The sequence below is a fragment of the Sebastes fasciatus genome, chromosome 19, assembly GCF_043250625.1.
Source record: "Sebastes fasciatus isolate fSebFas1 chromosome 19, fSebFas1.pri, whole genome shotgun sequence".
Lineage (NCBI taxonomy): Eukaryota > Metazoa > Chordata > Actinopteri > Perciformes > Sebastidae > Sebastes > Sebastes fasciatus.
The window spans coordinates 17,201,646-17,218,959 of NC_133813.1; the positions used below are offsets into that span (position 1 = coordinate 17,201,646).

At 44.5% G+C, this 17,314-nt stretch overlaps 1 protein-coding gene across 2 annotated transcripts in view; it reads right to left on the reverse strand.

The window, feature by feature from the left end:
• The window catches only part of LOC141757903 (uncharacterized), a 33,037-nt gene that overhangs the window by 7,735 nt on the left and 7,988 nt on the right, over positions 1-17,314 (reverse strand). Inside the window, exons 11-40 of one of the 2 annotated variants that reach the window (XM_074618828.1) lie at positions 17,046-17,165; positions 16,723-16,941; positions 16,193-16,501; positions 15,135-15,353; positions 14,652-14,798; positions 14,245-14,493; positions 13,805-14,038; positions 12,672-12,920; positions 12,327-12,554; positions 11,942-12,190; positions 11,591-11,818; positions 11,188-11,448; positions 10,613-10,840; positions 10,158-10,436; positions 9,640-9,855; positions 9,316-9,498; positions 8,980-9,102; positions 8,541-8,708; positions 7,980-8,195; positions 7,639-7,868; positions 7,095-7,224; positions 6,230-6,423; positions 5,880-6,066; positions 5,378-5,590; positions 5,040-5,223; positions 4,735-4,936; positions 3,664-3,828; positions 3,200-3,454; positions 2,811-3,038; positions 1,511-1,645 (exon numbers count right to left, since the gene is read on the reverse strand). In XM_074618828.1, the coding sequence (XP_074474929.1) occupies positions 1,511-1,645; positions 2,811-3,038; positions 3,200-3,454; positions 3,664-3,828; positions 4,735-4,936; positions 5,040-5,223; positions 5,378-5,590; positions 5,880-6,066; positions 6,230-6,423; positions 7,095-7,224; positions 7,639-7,868; positions 7,980-8,195; positions 8,541-8,708; positions 8,980-9,102; positions 9,316-9,498; positions 9,640-9,855; positions 10,158-10,436; positions 10,613-10,840; positions 11,188-11,448; positions 11,591-11,818; positions 11,942-12,190; positions 12,327-12,554; positions 12,672-12,920; positions 13,805-14,038; positions 14,245-14,493; positions 14,652-14,798; positions 15,135-15,353; positions 16,193-16,501; positions 16,723-16,941; positions 17,046-17,165 (6,248 nt within the window). The remainder of the gene's footprint in view (positions 1-1,510; positions 1,646-2,810; positions 3,039-3,199; positions 3,455-3,663; positions 3,829-4,734; positions 4,937-5,039; positions 5,224-5,377; positions 5,591-5,879; positions 6,067-6,229; positions 6,424-7,094; positions 7,225-7,638; positions 7,869-7,979; positions 8,196-8,540; positions 8,709-8,979; positions 9,103-9,315; positions 9,499-9,639; positions 9,856-10,157; positions 10,437-10,612; positions 10,841-11,187; positions 11,449-11,590; positions 11,819-11,941; positions 12,191-12,326; positions 12,555-12,671; positions 12,921-13,804; positions 14,039-14,244; positions 14,494-14,651; positions 14,799-15,134; positions 15,354-16,192; positions 16,502-16,722; positions 16,942-17,045; positions 17,166-17,314) is intronic. The other variant, XM_074618829.1, reaches the window with a different exon arrangement.

Consider the following 17,314-nt stretch of genomic DNA (forward strand, 5'->3'; position numbering starts at 1 on the left):
ACCCCTAGAAAAGATGTAAAATAATGTGACCATAGGGACATATTAAACTAAGGTGTGTCCTGTAAATAGCATCACAGGTATCTTCAAACTTGTAATCAGTCAGTCTGCCTATTTAAAGGGTGAAAAGTAGTCACTGTGCTGTTTGGTATCATGGTGTGTACCACACTGAACATGGACCACAGAAAGCTAAGGAGAGAGTTGTCTCAGGAGATTAGAAAGAACATTATAGACCTTCATGTTAAAGGTAAAGGCTATAAGACCATCTCCAAGCAGCTTGATGTTCCTGTGACTACAGCTGCTCATATTATTCAGAAGTTTAAGGTCCATGGGACTGTAGCCAACCTCCCTGGACGTGGCCGCAAGAGGAAAATTGATGACATATTGAAGAGACGGATAATACGAATGGTAACCAAAGAGCCCAGAACAACTTCCAAACAGATTAGAAGTGAACTCCAAGGTCAAGGTACATCAGTGTCCGATCGCACCATCCGTCACTGTTTGAGCCAAAGTGGACTTAATGGAAGACGACCCAGGAGGACACCAAATCATAAAAAAGCGAGACTGGAATTTGCCAAAATGCATATTGACAAGCCACAAAGCTTCTGGGAGAATGTCCTTTGGACAGATGAGACAAAACTGGAGCTTTTTGGCAAGTCACATCAGCTCTATGTTCACAGACGAAGAGATGAAGCATCCAAAGAAAAGAACACTGTACCTAATGTGAAACATGGAGGAGGCTCGGTTATGTTATGGGGCTGCTTTGCTGCATCTGGCACAGGGTGTCTTGAATCTGTGCAGGGTGCAATGAAATCTCAAGACTATCAAGGCATTCTGGAGCGAAATGTGCTGCCCAGTGTCAGAAAGCTTGGTCTCAGTTGCAGGTCATGGGTCCTCCAACAGGATAATGACCCAAAACACAGCTAAAAACACCCAAGAATGGCTAAGAACAAAACATTGGACTGTTATGAAGTGGCCTTCTATGAGCCCGGATCTAAATCCTATTGAACATCTGTGGAAGGAGCTGAAACATGCTGTCTGGAGAAGGCACCCTTCAAACCTGAGACAGCTGGAGCAGTTTGCTCATGAGGAGTGGGCCAAAATACCTGTGGACAGGTGCAGAAGTCTCATTGAGAGTTACAGAAATCACTTGATTGCAGTGATTGCCTCAAAAGGTTGTGCAACAAAATATTAAGTTAAGGGTACTATCATTTTTGTCCAGGCCAGTTTCATTAGTTTGTTTTTTAAAATGATTCTGCTGAACCATAATTCAAAAACAATATCTGATTTTCATTAGTTCATTTTCAGTAAATTTGTATTTATTATTACTTTTGTCAGTTTCAAGTTATTTCAGTGACCATTGTGGGTTTTTCTCTCTTTAACGGAAGGGTACCAACAACTTTGCCTACGTCTGTATGTAAGGAGGAAGGAGTCAAGTAAATGTCAGAGGTAAATGAGATGATGGATGAGCAGAGAAGAGCAAATGTGAGCAGTGAAGCGGAGTCTACTTCACCTGCAGTGATCCCTGCAGCAGTGCGGTGGTGTAGCCTTCGTGGCGGGAGGTCACGTGGAGGTCAGGCCTCGCCGTGCTGCTCCAGTAGAGGTTGGAGGTCACCCAGTCAACTGCCAGAGCCGTCACGGCGCCCTCCTTGTGGGACGGAGAAGTTCAGTTTCCGGAATTCAAATTTCACCAAGAAGTGACCGTTTTTACTGGAGAAATGCTGGCACCCTTTCTTAACTGAAATCAATTTTTAAGATATTTCAAAAGTAATAACCTTACCTAAAATTGGCCCATTTTTGATTGACCAAAGCAAATCAAAGTAAGAGGGCAATTGTGTGTACATACATATATGCTGTATATATAAATAAAAGAAACCAGAAAATACTGAAGGTCATAAAAAAAAAAAAAAACATGCTTTTTGTCAACTACAGTAACTGTCAACGATCGTATTTTATAGCTGGGTTCCATAAAAATTATACATCTATCTCCCTTTATCTATTAGGGTTGTCAATCGATTAAAATATTTAATCACGATTAATTGTGTGATTTTCCATAGTTAATCGTGATTAATCGCAAATTAATCACATCTTTTATCAGTTCAAAATGTACCTTAAATGGAGATTTGTCAAGTATTTAATACTCTTATCAACATTGGAGTGGAGAAATATGCTTGCTTTATGAAAATGTATGTATATATTTATTATTGGAAATCAATTAACACAAAACAATGACAAATATTGTCCAGAAACCCTCACAGGTACTGCATTTAGCATAAAAAATATGCTCATATCATAACATGGCAAACTGCAGCCCAACAGGCAACAACAGCTGTCAGTGTGTCAGTGTGCTGACTTGACTATGACTTTCCCCAAACTGCATGTGATTATCATAAAGTGGGCATGACTATAAATGGGAGACCCATAGAACCCATTTTCATTCACATATCTTGAGGTCAGAGGTTAAGGGACCCCTTTGAAAATGTCCATGCCAGTTTTTCCTTGCCAACATGTAGCATAAGTTTGGAGCGTTATTTAGCCTCCTTCATGACAAGCTAGTATGACATGATTGGTACCAATGGACTCCTTTGGTTTTCTAGTTTCACATGATGCCATCTTCACTCTAGCTTTAAAACTGAGCTGCTTACAGCCTAAAAATCTCAAGTTGTGTTAAAGCAATTTGTGGCATTAAAACATATTTGCGTTAACACATTAACTTTGACAGCCCTAATATCTATATGACAAAAAGACCGAAAACATGTAAAAACAAACTATTTATGGCCTTAAATGGCACTGTCATTGCCATTCATGCCTACCTTCAGCTTTAGGATTCGTCCAGAGGGCATCAGTCCCTGTCTCGACCTGGGGCCGCTCATCTTCAGCACATCCACAGATCCTTGTCCTGCATCAGCCACATACAGAGAAAGCTCCTGGATGGACGCGTCCAGTCCCGAGGCCTCAGTTACTCCAGGCAGGGCAAGAGCTCGGCCGTTTGGCATCTTTTTCAGAGCAACACCATCACGACGCATGGAGTGCAAGTGAATCTGCAAGTAGTGGGAGGGTGAGGTAAAAAAAGAGGAAAGAACAGGAGAAGAAAAGTGTATTAATCAAAATTGCCTCCAAACAGAAATGTGATCCGAGAGTGTTTGGCAGGAATAACAGGCTGCAGGTTGTCTGGTCTTTGCACCACAATGAGCCCATTCACCTGATAGACTGTGGTACGAGACAGAAGCATGATGAACGTTGAGTCCACGGGCAGAGAGCAGGTAATCTTGTCCTTGGACAGTAGCAGCCCCTTTGGGCATCGGCAGACTGCCGTAGGCCCCCTCACCGCAGGAGCTCCCGGCGACCCCAGCGCTCCAGACTTGCCTCTGATCGACGGGGCCAGGAGGCAGAGGTGGGTGCAGGGCAGCAGATCACAGGGGCTGGATATGGCTGGCTGGGATAGGGTATGCATCAGCTGGGGAGAGAGGAAACATAAGTATCAACGCTCATAGCTGTGACTTAATACTGTAGTCCTTCTGCCCCAAAAAACTACTTATTTTAGCTCAGAATACTGAAATGAAAAGTTGTATTCCTACAAAACAGTGATATATTCATAAAATATAAATGTTAAGTAATTAAGCCCTCCAGTTGTTACAACCACAGCATTAGAGGTCAAAGACTCACCTTCAGTCCAAATGGCTGCCCTGGTCTCTTCAGAAGAACCTTTTGATCTTTGCCCGTGTTCTTGTCAGCTGAGCGGATGGTTCTCTTTTTAGTGTCGGACCAGAAGACTCGGTCATTGAAGACCGCCACAGAGAAAGGGCTCGGTGTCTCGGCTAACTGGAGGATCTAGTGAGAGAAGAAGGGTACAACCACCATCACCGTTCACCAGCTGACAGTCCACATTCATGACGAAATCAGGTTTTCCTCAAACGATGCTAAAACTTTGCGGGCCGTTCAAATATTTTTCCATCAGTGTGGTGGTGTTAGAGAGAGGTGGACGTAGTCACCGTGACGTCACCCATTGGTTTGTGGACTGCCGTTTTGAAGCCTCTAGTTCTGCATTTTGGCCATCGCCATTGAAGGAGGGTGGAAAGAGTTGAGGTCATGCATCATCAACGCGTCATATCTTTCGGGTGCAACACATGAAATTGAGCCAATCGCAACACGCGAGCGCAGCTCCAGTTTCACTGCACATGTGTAATACCCCAAGGCCCGTGTCCCAGACTCTTTCAATAGCCTTGTCGCCATCTTGGATTTTTGCAACCAGAAGTGACTCGAGAGGGTGGAGCTAAGTACAACTGAACGCTGAATAAGACATTTTTAGGCGACCAAAATGTTACAATTAACTTTCATGAAACGAAAATACACTGAAAAGATTAAAGTTTTATGACGAAAACACGGACAACGCTGCGGTAGCGACCTGTCAATCAAAAGGTACCCACACCTTAAAGCATCCCCTGCTTTATGGTCCATTTGACTCTAAATGGGACCATAATTTACTAAATGAACATCATGCTGTATTGAAGAAGACTTGAAATTAGTGATTGAGACCACAAACTCATGTTTACAATGTTAACTGAGGTAATAAATCAAGTGATAAGTAGGCTCATTTTCTCATAGACTTCTATACAATCAGACTTCTTTTTGCAACCAGAGGAGTCGCCCCCTGCTGGCTATTAGAAAGAATGCAGGTTTAAGGCACTTTCGCATTGGCTTCACTTTTCAGACCCGGAGGTTGCCGCCTGTGTTTACCTTGACGTTGTCTCCGTCCAGAGAGGACGAGCCGATGCAGCGCAGCTTCTCGTCGGCCCAGTACACCCTGTTGTCCAGGAGATCGTAGGCCAGACTGACAGGCCAGCTCAGGCCTCGGCTCACCACCACCTTCCTCTTTGAACCGTCCATCCCAGACCGCTCGATCTGAGGGGTGCTGCCGATCTCTGACCAGAGCATCATCCTGAAAATGTTGATTATGTGATGATGGAAGATATGAGTTTGAGATTATGATTTGATGATATTCTTTTTGTCAGTTTTTAAAAGGAAAAAAATTACTAGGTTACCCTCTGTGTGGCAGCAGGACCAATGAGCTCGGCTGCTCCAGATCTTCACCCAGGACCACAGTGTAGTCCTGTGATCTCACTGTGGTATCGCTGAGCTTCACGGCCAGAATCTGGCCCACCAGTCCATCCACCCAGTACAGGTTCTTACCAACCCAGTCCACAGCGATGAAATCAGACTTCACTCCTGTAACAATATTTAATTTAACAAATCATTTCGTTAAATGGCTCAAATCAAACACATTCATTCTATTTACATCATTTTTTTCAAATCTTGTTGACTTACTGAACGACACAGACAACACCCCGTTAGAACTGTAGAGTTCCTGAGACAGCCGTACCTTTGATGAGTGTCCCTTTGCTGTTTGAGTTTGTCATGTCAGCCCAGCGGATGCTCTGGTAGTCGGGGCTCAGCCAGTAAACTCTCTTCAGAGCCCAGTGATAATCCAGGGAGAAGACCGGTCGATTGGCAGAGGACAAACGACGCAAGGTGCCGCTATGGACTCCCTGTAGTAAGAGCTCCGACTGCACCGACGCCAGAAGCAACGGCTCGTCTAAAGATGGAAACATGACCAGTGAGTTTTTTTCTGGCTCTGCTCCAGATTGAGTAATGCAGGCCAAACAGCACAAAGATAATTTTGTAAACAAAAATAAGTAAAATGCTTCTTTTTGTCTAGTTTCCCCATATCTGAAGAATACATGCACACAAGCATCAACTAATCTATAAAAACAAAAATGATGATAGATGGATGATGCTCCGACATTGAAGATTTTACACATAACATAAGAATGGAACTTGACTTTTCCTTCAAGAAGTAGCGACGGCGTCTAGACCTACAGCACCTTTGGTCTTGCAGCTTTTGTTGTCGGGCTCCAGGTAGAAACCAGGGAGGCATTGACAGACGTAGGACCCACGGGTGTTCAGGCAGGTGTGCTTGCATACGGCATGCGGCATTGCGTTGCACTCGTCAATATCCACACAGGACACAGCACTGGACTGTAGTCTGAAACCTGCAGCACAGTAACAACTCTGCAAAAATGAGGGGAAAAAAGGCATTTTCCATGAGCTTGGCGTGCCATTCATGTGCAAATAAAAATGTGCCATTCCATGAAAGCATACTGAGGTTAAGTTTGGGACAAAACAGTGCCAACAGCCTTGGACAGAAGAACAATCACATCAGCTCTGTACTGACCGGTCCGTTTGGGGTGCTGACACAGTGGTGTTCACACCGCGGCGCTGACGGGCTTGAGCAGTTGCGTTGAGCGCATCCCGCGCCCTCGTCTGATCTGTCGGCACAGTTGGTGAAGCCGTTGCACACCAGGCGGGGGTCCATGCACTCGCTGCTGCCGCACTGGTAAAGGTGAGAGGGGCATTTTTTCTTGCTGCCTGTGAAAGCAGAATTCAAATTAGGGCTGTCAAAGTTAACGCGATAATGCTAAGTTAAAACAAATTTGTTTCAACGCCACTAATTTCTTTAATACAATCTATCTTTTGCAGGTTGTAGCAGGCTCATTTTGGTGAGGAAAAAATTGTCATGGCCATTTTCAAAAGGGGTCCCTTGACCTCTGACCTCAAGATGTGAATGAAAATGGGTTCCCACGAGTCTCCCCTTTACAGACATGCCCACTTTATGATAATCACATGCAGTTTTCAGGCAAGTCATAGTTAGCACAGTGACAGCTGTTGTTGCCTGTTGGGCTTGAGTTTGCCATGTTATGATTTGAGCATATTTTTTTATGCTAAATGCAGTACCTGTGAGGGTTTCTGGACAATATTTATAATTTTTTGTGTTGTTAATTGATTTCCAATAATAAATATATACATAGATTAGCAAAAAAACGGCATATTTGCCCACACCATGTAGGTTATAAATGGGCCATTTTTTATGGGGCATATCAACTCATAAAAAAGACATCGCAGATTTCAAATTAATGTAATTTTGAAAATGCTTAGATTATCCTTGTATAACTAGTCCCAATAGGCCTGAATGCACTCAGTGATGACAACAAAAGTGTCTGAAGCAGGGAATAAACCTGACCGAGTCAGGAGCCACTCACATTTGTCCTCGTCCACGCCGTTGTGGCAGTCCTTCTTCCCGTCACACCTCCATGACTGAGGGATGCATTGATCGCTGTCTCCACACTGCCACTGGTATTCCCTGCACTTCGCTGGTGACGACATGCAGTTCTGGATACAAATGATGAGACAGAGTTTCAACCACTGCTTACCAAACTCTCAAAAAAAGCATTCCCTTCATCCTCTTGTCTGCCAAGCAAAGCTCCAGAATGTGTCAATTCATGCCTCTACCTATTAATACTTCAATTTTAATTAATTTTTATATAGCATCAATTCATAACAGAAGTTATCTCGAGACGGTTTTCATATAGAGCCGGTTTATACCGTATAATTTAGAGACCCAACACAACAAGAGATCCCCCAAGAGCATGCATTGCTATGTGCCAGTGGCAAGAACAAAAACTCCCCTTTAGCGGGTAGAAACCTTGGGCAGAATGGCTCTGGGTGGGCGGCCATCTGCCTCGACCGGCTGGGTTTTGAGAGAGAGAGAGGGAGAGGGAGAGAGCCCCAAATGTGGTGCCTTACTTTCTCGTCTGACCCGTCTTTGCAGTCGTCTTCGCCGTCACAGAGCCACTCTTTCTGCAGGCACTCGTGGCTGTGCGGGCATCGGAGCTGTGTCGGGCAGCGCGGGGGTCTTGTGCAATGCGCCTCATCAGAGCGGTCGCTGCAGTCGGCGTAGCCATCACACCTCAGGGCCTCGGACACGCACTGACCGCTAAGACAGCGATACTGGTCGATCGCACAGGCCACCAAACCTGGGAAGGAGAAAACAGAAATGCAGATATTATCTGATGTTTGTAGACTTAACACATTTTACATAAGATTGTTGGTTTGATCCAAGTTTTCTATATGTGGACAACACCTACCACACTTTTCTTCATCTGACCCGTCAGCGCAGTCTCTCTCTCCATCACACAGGAAGGTCTCTGGGATGCAGCGAGTGTTGTTGTCACAGCGCTGATGGCAGCCCTCCATCCGTCTTGAACAGTCCAGTTCATCGGACCGGTCTTGACAGTCGTACTGCCCGTCGCACACCTTCTCCGGCGGGATGCATCTGTTCCCGTGAGCACACCGGAACTCATCTGGGAAAGAGAAAAGAGACTCCTCAAAGACAAATCAATTGCATTTGGAGCATCCATTTTTTATATTTATCACTAACTGATCTAAAAAACTATCCAGTTCATAAATTATTTTCCATTTACTGTTCTAAACGGCCTGGTGGTTTCCTGATCAAATCTAGCTCCCGACTAAAAAGAAACTCAATTTCGAAATCCATTTCAACTCAAAACTACATCAACAGTAAATCCAAAGAAAAGGCCCTTAGTGGTGTCTACAGAATGACTATCTAGATGTTTCCATGTAAATGAAAAACAGATTGTGCAGATTGCTTTGAGCTGCTTTTTACCAGCTCAATGCATATAACAAACCTGCTTTGCACTGAGCCGCACATCCCTCCTCGTCTGATCCATCCTGGCAGTCCCTCTCTCCGTCACACACGTGGCTGAACATAACACACTCCAGGCCATCTTTACACGGCTTGAAACCTTTGCGGCACCTCAGTGGAGCTGAACTGGCACTAGGCACATTGTTGGAGGCTTGGCAGAAAGAAAATGATGCATTTAATGCGTTATGAAGACACCCAGCGTAGATTTTGATTAACAAATACAGAAGTTTTGCAAGCTTGATAGATTTAGGTGTGTTCAGTTATGTTTTACACAGCAAGTACATCAAGTATGAGAAACAAAAGTAGTGTGTATCACCCAGCAGGGATTACACCTGCTGACTGGGATCAATAAAAATGTTCTTGCAGTGCATCTGCTGCTTCTACACATTATCTTTATACTGTATTTTTTCTTGTTGGCTTACAGGGAGCAATACGATCTGCTGATCGACACTGCATCTCATCTGAGCCGTCGGGGCAGTGGGCACGACCGTCGCACACGTCCATCTTGGGGACGCACATCCTCCGGTCGCTGCATAAGAAGTCACCTGACGTGCAGGAAGAAAAGGTGTCAATTTAAGGAGCAGCGAGGAGTCAATATACCAGTGGAGGTTTTGCAAAAAAGAGCCGCCCACAGCGAAGTATCTTCATGGTGAAAGAGTATTCAAACTAAAGCACTTCCACAGTGAGTCCATGCCATCATTAGTTTGCGGAAACTATTGCCTCCTTTGGCTCATGGTCATCGCTGGACTCAGACTTACCTGGATTTTTGCATTGAACATAACAGTTATTTTCATCAGATCCATCAGGGCAGTCTCTTTGTCCATCACACAGCTGGTTTGGAGAGATACACACTGATGAACCGGGACAGAGAACTGAAGGAGTGATGCAAGTTGATGCCGGAGGGAGAACTGGAGACTCTGTAGTTGCAGCAGTAACAGGGTCTGGAAAGGAGAAAACTCAGTGTTAAAATCAAAAGTTGTAGCACACTGACAGGATTGTTGGCAAGCTAAACTTAAAGGGATAGTTTGCATTAGCCTCATCACCAGTGGAGGAATATTTAAAAAACGGATCTGAAGACTTACCGCAGCCCACCTCGTCCGTGCCATCCAGGCAGTCTCTCTCTCCATCGCACAGGAATTTCTTTGGGATGCAGCGCTTGCCGTCGGCGCAGCGGTGCTCACAGCTCTTGGTTGGTTTCCAGCAGTCCAGTTCGTCAGACTGGTCCCGACACTGGGACTTGCCGTCACACACCTCGGCCTCGGGGATGCACATCTTCCCGTGGGAGCACTGAAACTCACCTGGGGTGGAGTACAAATATAACGTATGACTAGTTGAATAAAGAGCTATTCTTCAAAGTGCTTGTTTACATCATATTGTGCTCAACTGTCATTTCCTCTTATGATTTTATTGATTAGTTTAGTGAGGACTTGTTAAGATGGCCTTTTTTCTCAGTATTGAGGGTACAGCAAATTATTAATTTCTGCATAATGCGTTAAAATAACATTGATTTTATGTCACAGTTTAAAAAAAAAAGAAGATATATAGTTCAACGGCATCGACCAGATTTAATTAAAACTTCAAACTTTTAAAGTGATACAACCTTGCTTGCAGGTTTCTGAGCATCCCTGTTCATCAGATCCATCCCTACAGTCATTCTCTCCGTCACATACGTGGCTGTATAAAACACACTCTGTTCCGTCATTACATGGCTTTGAGCCCATGCGACACTTCAGGACGTTTGCTGGAGCTGCAGGCGGAGCTGCAGGAGTGGTTGAGCTCGCACAGTCGACCTCATCTGAGCCATCGTGGCAATGAGAGCGGCCGTCACAAACCAGACTCTTGGAGACGCAGCTCCGACGGTCTTTGCAGCGGAAGTCAGCTATGGAGGGTAAAAGAATATTCAAAGACAAGAGTGGAATTGTATCAGATTTGTTCCGCATACTTCAAATTCACAGAATAAGGTTTGAGATTGTCATGTTGGTTCACACCACTACTTGTCCACAGTGACGCATTTGTTGGAAACACAATGTCAAAGAACCAAATATAATGACTTACTCTTGTAAGGGCATCTTCTCACACAGTTCTCATCAGATCCATCAGGGCAGTCTTTCTTTCCATCACATAGCTGTTTTGGGTTGATGCATAAAGAAGAACCTGGACACAGAACTGAAGGACTGGTGCAGGATGGCTGGGTGGGAGGCTGAGTAAACGGCTCGACGGGTGCAGGAGACTCATTTAAGTGGACATTTTCTGTAGCAGTGGTAGGGGCAATCTCTGCGCCATCTACAAATTGAACAACAGTAAATTAAAGTTTGATTTTAAAAACACAAAAATATCATCGCCATATGATTACATTAGTAACAATCACCATGAACATAAGCCTAAAGTCCAAGATTTCTAGTAGTTATTAGCCACTGGTATATTGCCATTTCTGAACTTTGATTCGTAGCAATAGTCTTACTTATTTGTACTAACCTCTCAAACTGATACATACATTTAAAAGATAGCTGTATCACCCTTAATATATCTTCAATTCAAATTAATATAGCTACTTAAATGGAAAACGTTGCCAGGCAGGTTTAAGTATGAAACAATACGACTTCTAAAGACACACTTCAACAAAAACTCACCGCATCCTTCTTCATCTGATCCGTCCCGGCAGTCTCTCTCTCCATCACACACATGACTGAAGAGGACACATTCTGTCCCATCTCGACACAGTCTGGAGCCCATGCGACATTTCAGGACGTTCGCTGGAGCTGCAGGTGGAGCTGCAGGAGGAGCTGAGCTCGCACAGTCGACTTCATCTGAGCCATCGTGGCAATGAGAGCGGCCGTCACAAACCAGGCTCTTTGAGACACAGCTCCTACGGTCTTTGCAGCGGAAGTCAGCTATGGAGGGTAAAAGAATATTCAAAGACGTGAGTGGAATTGTACCAGATTTGCTGAGTATGCTTCATATTTACATAATAAGTACCGACGCATTTGTTGGAAACAATTTCAAAGAAACAAATATAATGACTTCATGACTTACTCTTGTAAGGGCATCTTCTCACACAGTTCTCATCAGATCCATCAGGGCAGTCTTTCTTTCCATCACATAGCTGTTTCGGGTTGATGCATAAAGAAGAACCTGGACACAGAACTGAAGGACTGGTGCAGGATGGCTGGGTGGGAGGCTGAGTAAATGTCTCAACGGGTGCAGGAGACTCATTTACGTGGAGATTTTCTGGAAGAATGGAAGTGACAGCATCTGCAACATCTGGAAATATGACAACAAGAGCCAGTTGAATGAGTTTCATAGCAAAACATTAGGAGAGTGTAAACTTCGTATGTTATCAGAAACGGCAAAGTGTGCTTCTCTACAAGGCACTTTTATATTTACCACATCCTTCTTCGTCTGATCCGTCCCGGCAGTCTCTCTCTCCATCACACACGTGACTAAAGAGGACACATTCTGTCCCATCTCGACACAGTCTGGAGCCCATGCGACACTTCAGGACGTTTGCTGGAGCTACAGGCGGAGCTGCGCTCGCACAGTCGACCTCATCTGAGCCATCGTGGCAATGAGAGCGGCCGTCACAAACCAGGCTCTTTGAGACGCAGCTCCTACGGTCTTTGCAGCGGAAGTCAGCTATGGAGGGGAAACAAATATTCAAAGACGTGAGTGGAATTGTATCAGATTTGCTGAGTATGCTTCACATTTACATAATAAGTACCGACACATTTGTTGGAAACACAATTTCAAAGAACCAAATATAATAACTTACTCTTGTAAGGGCATTTTCTCACACAGTTCTCATCAGATCCATCAGGGCAGTCTTTCTTTCCATCACATAGCTGTTTTTGGTTGATGCACAAAGAAGAACCTGGACACAGAGCTGAAGGACTGGTGCAGGATGGCTGGGTGGGAGGCTGAGTAAATGGCTCGACGGGTGCAGGAGACTCATTTACATGGAGATTTTCTGGAAGAATGGGAGCGACGGCGTTTGCAACATCTAGAAATATGACACCACGAACCAGTTGAAGAAGTTTCATAGCAAAACATCAGGATAGTGTCAAATTCTTATGTTATCAGAAACAGCAAAGTGTGCTTCTCTACAAGGCACTTTTACCACATCTTTCTTCGTCTGAACCGTCCCGGCAGTCTCTCTCTCCATCACAAACGTGACTGAAGACGACACATTCTGTCCCATCTTCACACAGTCTAGAGCCCATGCGACACTTCAGGACGTTCGCTCGAGCTGCACGAAGAGTTGCACTCGGACAGTCGACCTCATCTGAGCCATCGTGGCAATCAGGGCGGCCGTCACAAACCAGGCTCTTGGAGACGCAGCTCCTGCGGTCCTTGCAGCGGAAGTCGTCTGGACGAAAATTTAGGTAAAGCAAATTAAAAGGTGCAATGTCTAAGATATTGCCATACATTTAGTTTAAAATTTTCAAAAAAATTACAATATCAACAGAATGTGAAGAGGTTACAGTGTTGATGTTATGTCAAACACGTCCATGTGTTGTGTTGCAAAGATATGTATTGAAATGAGCATGCCAGCCTGTTCTCATGAGAGGACGAAGAAGTAGAGCTGCCCCGATGGCTTGTGATGTTGAAGGTACAGGATCTATGTGTCTGTTTATTGGATTAAATTCAAAGTGGCAGTAACGAGAAAACAACTTGTATTTTCGCTTCATCCTTACCGCCACCAGGAGACCACTTTGCCTGGAGGAGGGCGGGTTGGTGGCAGCTCAGGGAGATGGGCCTTCAGCAGCTAGCTGTAGCAACTACCGAACAGTCTGCGAAAACCCCAGCGCCGGGAGTCAAAGCGGGCTGCCACTGGGTAACAGCTGCAACAGAAAATTTGCTGATCCGGCGTTGAGTCCGGCCAGTCTCCTCGAGATCAGACCCCTGGGGTTTGCATTGGCTTAGTTTGCATTGGCTTAATTTGTGTTATTACAGCTCTGCTAACTGAAGGTCCATCTCCAAGAGCTTTTGACCAGAGTTTCAGCGGTTTGGTTGAATTTTGCATATTCTTGCCCTGCTGTTCGTTGGCTTTTTTTTGTATTGTATGGACCCAGTATAGAGGTGAAATGCTGCCCTTTATTTCTTTGGAGCATCTTACACTCTGCACCTTTAAGCTCTCCAAGTTCCAGGACACTTTCCAGGAAAGAATCCATTTTCAAAACAACATTTGAGACCAGGGAAATGCCTGACATTTGGGATTAGGAGAACACACAAACTCCAGTCAAAGCTTACTTTTAGAGGGACATCTTTTCACGCAGTTCTCTTCATCGAAGCCATCAGGACAGTCGTTACGCCCGTTGCAAAACTGGTCCGGAGAAATGCAGAGCTGAGCAGCAGAACGGGGACAGAGCACAGAGGGGCTGCTGCAGTCCGGCACAGTCGGAACAGGGGCTTTGGTAGCAGGTGGCATTTCGTTTGATTGATACATATTTGGTTTTGGTGTTCCGATGGTCTGTTCTGTGGAATCTTGAAGACACAGTAGTAATCACATAGCAAAGTTAAACCAAAAAGTTAAGTTTAATATGATACTACATAGCCCCAAACTTAACTGGAAATGTCCAATTAATTAATCAAATAAAGGTGTCTTTTATCATAAGAACAAAAATAGATTGCATCAGTATCTGTAACTGCAATTTTTCCAATAAGTGAGATTACATCTTGGGGAAACTCACCACATCCCTGTTCATCTGATCCATCCCGACAGTCCCTTTCCCCATCACACACGTGGCTGTATAAAACACACTCTGTGCCGTCTTTGCATGGCTTTGAGCCCGTGCGACACTTCAGGACGTTTGCCCGAGCAGCAGGAGAAGCGACGGTCGGACAGTCGACCTCATCTGAGCCATCACGACAGTGAGAACGACCGTCACAAACCAGATTCCTGGAGATGCAACCCCTACGGTCCTGGCACTTGAAATCCTCTAAGATTGGAAATTAAGGCGGAGAAGAAAAGATTACTAGAAATTCTAAAAGCTGGGAAACTCGGTCAAGTCAGTGGTGAATGTGTTTACTATTCACATGGTTTTAGAGGTACATTACCTGTTCCAACAAATATGTAAAAGTCATATTGATACTTTACCTTTAGATGGACATGTGGTTAGACAAAAGTCCTCATCGTTTCCATCAGGGCAGTCCTTTTTCCCGTCACACAGCTGGGCTTGTGAGAGGCAGACTGATGTGGGTCTGCACAGCACAGAGGGCTTACTGCAGACTGGAGTATCTTGCACTATGGAAAGTCAAGGAATAGAGAAAATTAAGAAGAATGTCAGTAAAAATATGTTACTTCTATATAAATGTACCACAAACTGCTGTAAGACAATAATGATCAACCTTCAGCTGAATCAGAAGCTTTTCTATGCGTTTCTAAAACTTTTGCTGTTAACTGGTGCAACTGTGCAGCTGACATGAGCTATGATGGCCACCACAGATTGACAGAAAAACTAAGCACCACAAACAGAAAAATACTACTCAAACCAAAACCAGGCAAATTCAGGAAAAAGCAACATAATGTTGAATGAATAAAATTGTGTTTTCTCCGTAACTTAAATTAACTTGGTCTGACCTGCGCCGACTTCCCTGAATGCAGCGATCACACTGAGCACGTGACCTGTCACAGTCATGTGCTGGACGGGGCTCCCATCACGCCGGTCCCACAGGGTCATGACATCATCAGAGAGGGACAACAGGAAGGGCTCAAAGGCGGCGATGATGGAGCCCGAAATGTTCCATCTTCTGCCAGCTCGGTGGCTTCTTTCCTGCAGCAAGCTCATCGTTGTCAAACCTGTAAAAAAGGTGCCCAAAACACATTCAACAGTCCTGTACTGTGGAAATATTTACTCTGAAGTGTGTATAAGTTGGGAAATTAAGTCTGATGCACCATCCGACATCACCAGATTCAAAGTTCTTGATTGTTTGAGCCAAATTAACAATTGTGACAAACTGCCTAACCCCAGTAGTGACTCAAAGCTTTATTTGTTACGGTCCCTAAACTGATCACAACTGAATCAAAGACTCTGGATGCACTGCCAGCTCTTATTGCTGCAGCAGCACAACAAATTTAGTCACTTGATCATTTTTATGTGGATAAAATTTGAATATAATAAAGGGCACAATTAAAGTGTGCCCAGAATGCAATGCATTCTGGTAGCGTGGTGGCACGATTCGAGAGACGGGGAATCACGTTGGCTGCTCCTCATTTGCATAAAGTTGAGGTCTATGCTGCTCTACGCGACTCACCGCCTCTGGAAACTACGAGAAACTTTTAAACTAAGCGGTGTCGTTCCAAAGTAAAGACAGATTCAGCAACTGCACGGCTTATTTCTCGGATAAAATGTTTTCAGAAACACATTTCGGGGAACTATTTTCATGATATAACAGAAGAAAGTTTCCAAACGAGTCGCCATGTTGGTTCCGGTTTGAAAGCTGGGAGCAGCAGCCCATGAGGGAAAGTGTTCGTCCAATCAGGTGCCTTGTGTCTAGTGGCTGCCCATCAAGCGTCCAATGCTGGGAAGCGAGGCTATCCCTCGCGATAAAAAAAACGCCCCTGTGGACACGTACCATTACAGTTGAGTCACAGCTGGAGAGACATTTGAGCAACAATATTTTATCACTCTGACAAACCTGCTTTTTTTGAGTTCCAGAGCAGAGTATTAGCCCTGAGGTCGTATGCGATGTTCCCCTGGACTCCTCCTGCTAACTGCAGCAGCTCTTTGGCTACGCCTCCCATCATGCTCATGGTGAGGACTCGATCTTCCTCCAGCCAGATGATGCCCCCCCTGAGCCAGTCCAGGTACAGGTCTCGGATCTCCTTTGTCGTGTGGTACAGTTGTTTTGGATATTGATTGTCGGCTGTGGTGGTGCCGATGCTGTGTTGGTCGCATGACACCCAGTAAAGGTTCCCTCTCCGTTGGTCTATTTTTATCAGACAAACTAAAAAGAGGGGAAAAAAGACACGACTCAATAAAAAGTGTGCAGAAAGCTGTAATGGGACCAAGTAGCCAGTTGGTTCATGTTTTATACTTAATTGACTATCAAGTACGGATCAAACAAAAAATATTTTTACCAAGCAATTTTTAAAAATAATTTATCAGTTCCACTACGACGGCAACATCAGCTACCCATGTATGTACAAGCAAACTCAAAGCATTAACCTGGCAAAGGTGTTGGGACCACCTCAGTCACGACCTGGGTTAGACTGGTGCGTTGGATATGACCGGTTTGGTTAGCCCAGTACAGCCAGTCTCTGTACCAGTCCACATCAAATGACAGGATGCTGTCGTCGGTGGTAAACAGCTGGATTTTAGTGGACTCTATGCCTCGAAACTCCAGCATGTTGATGCTGCTGATGGTAGCGTATATAAACCTTGGATCTGTGGGACAAAAAAGATGAAAACATTTTCATGAATCTGTCAGGATTAGATACCATTTATTTTGCTTGTCTTCTACCAAAAGCGCAAAGTTATGGTAAACCTACATTCACATTTCCCATCAGGCAACAGCACTTTGGAGTTTGGACAAGCGCAGGTGAATCCGACAGGGTTGCCTTTAGTCAGCTGGCAGAGCTCACATGGAGTCTTTGCACATGCAGAAGAACCTGATTGATGACAACAAAACAAGTAATTTTGATATGTGAATACTATTATTAGGGAAAAGAAAAAAGTGAAGATAATTAATTTATATTTTCATGCATTTTGCAACCAAAATCTCAAGTTTTTGACAAGCCACAACTCCGTTTCCCTGGCA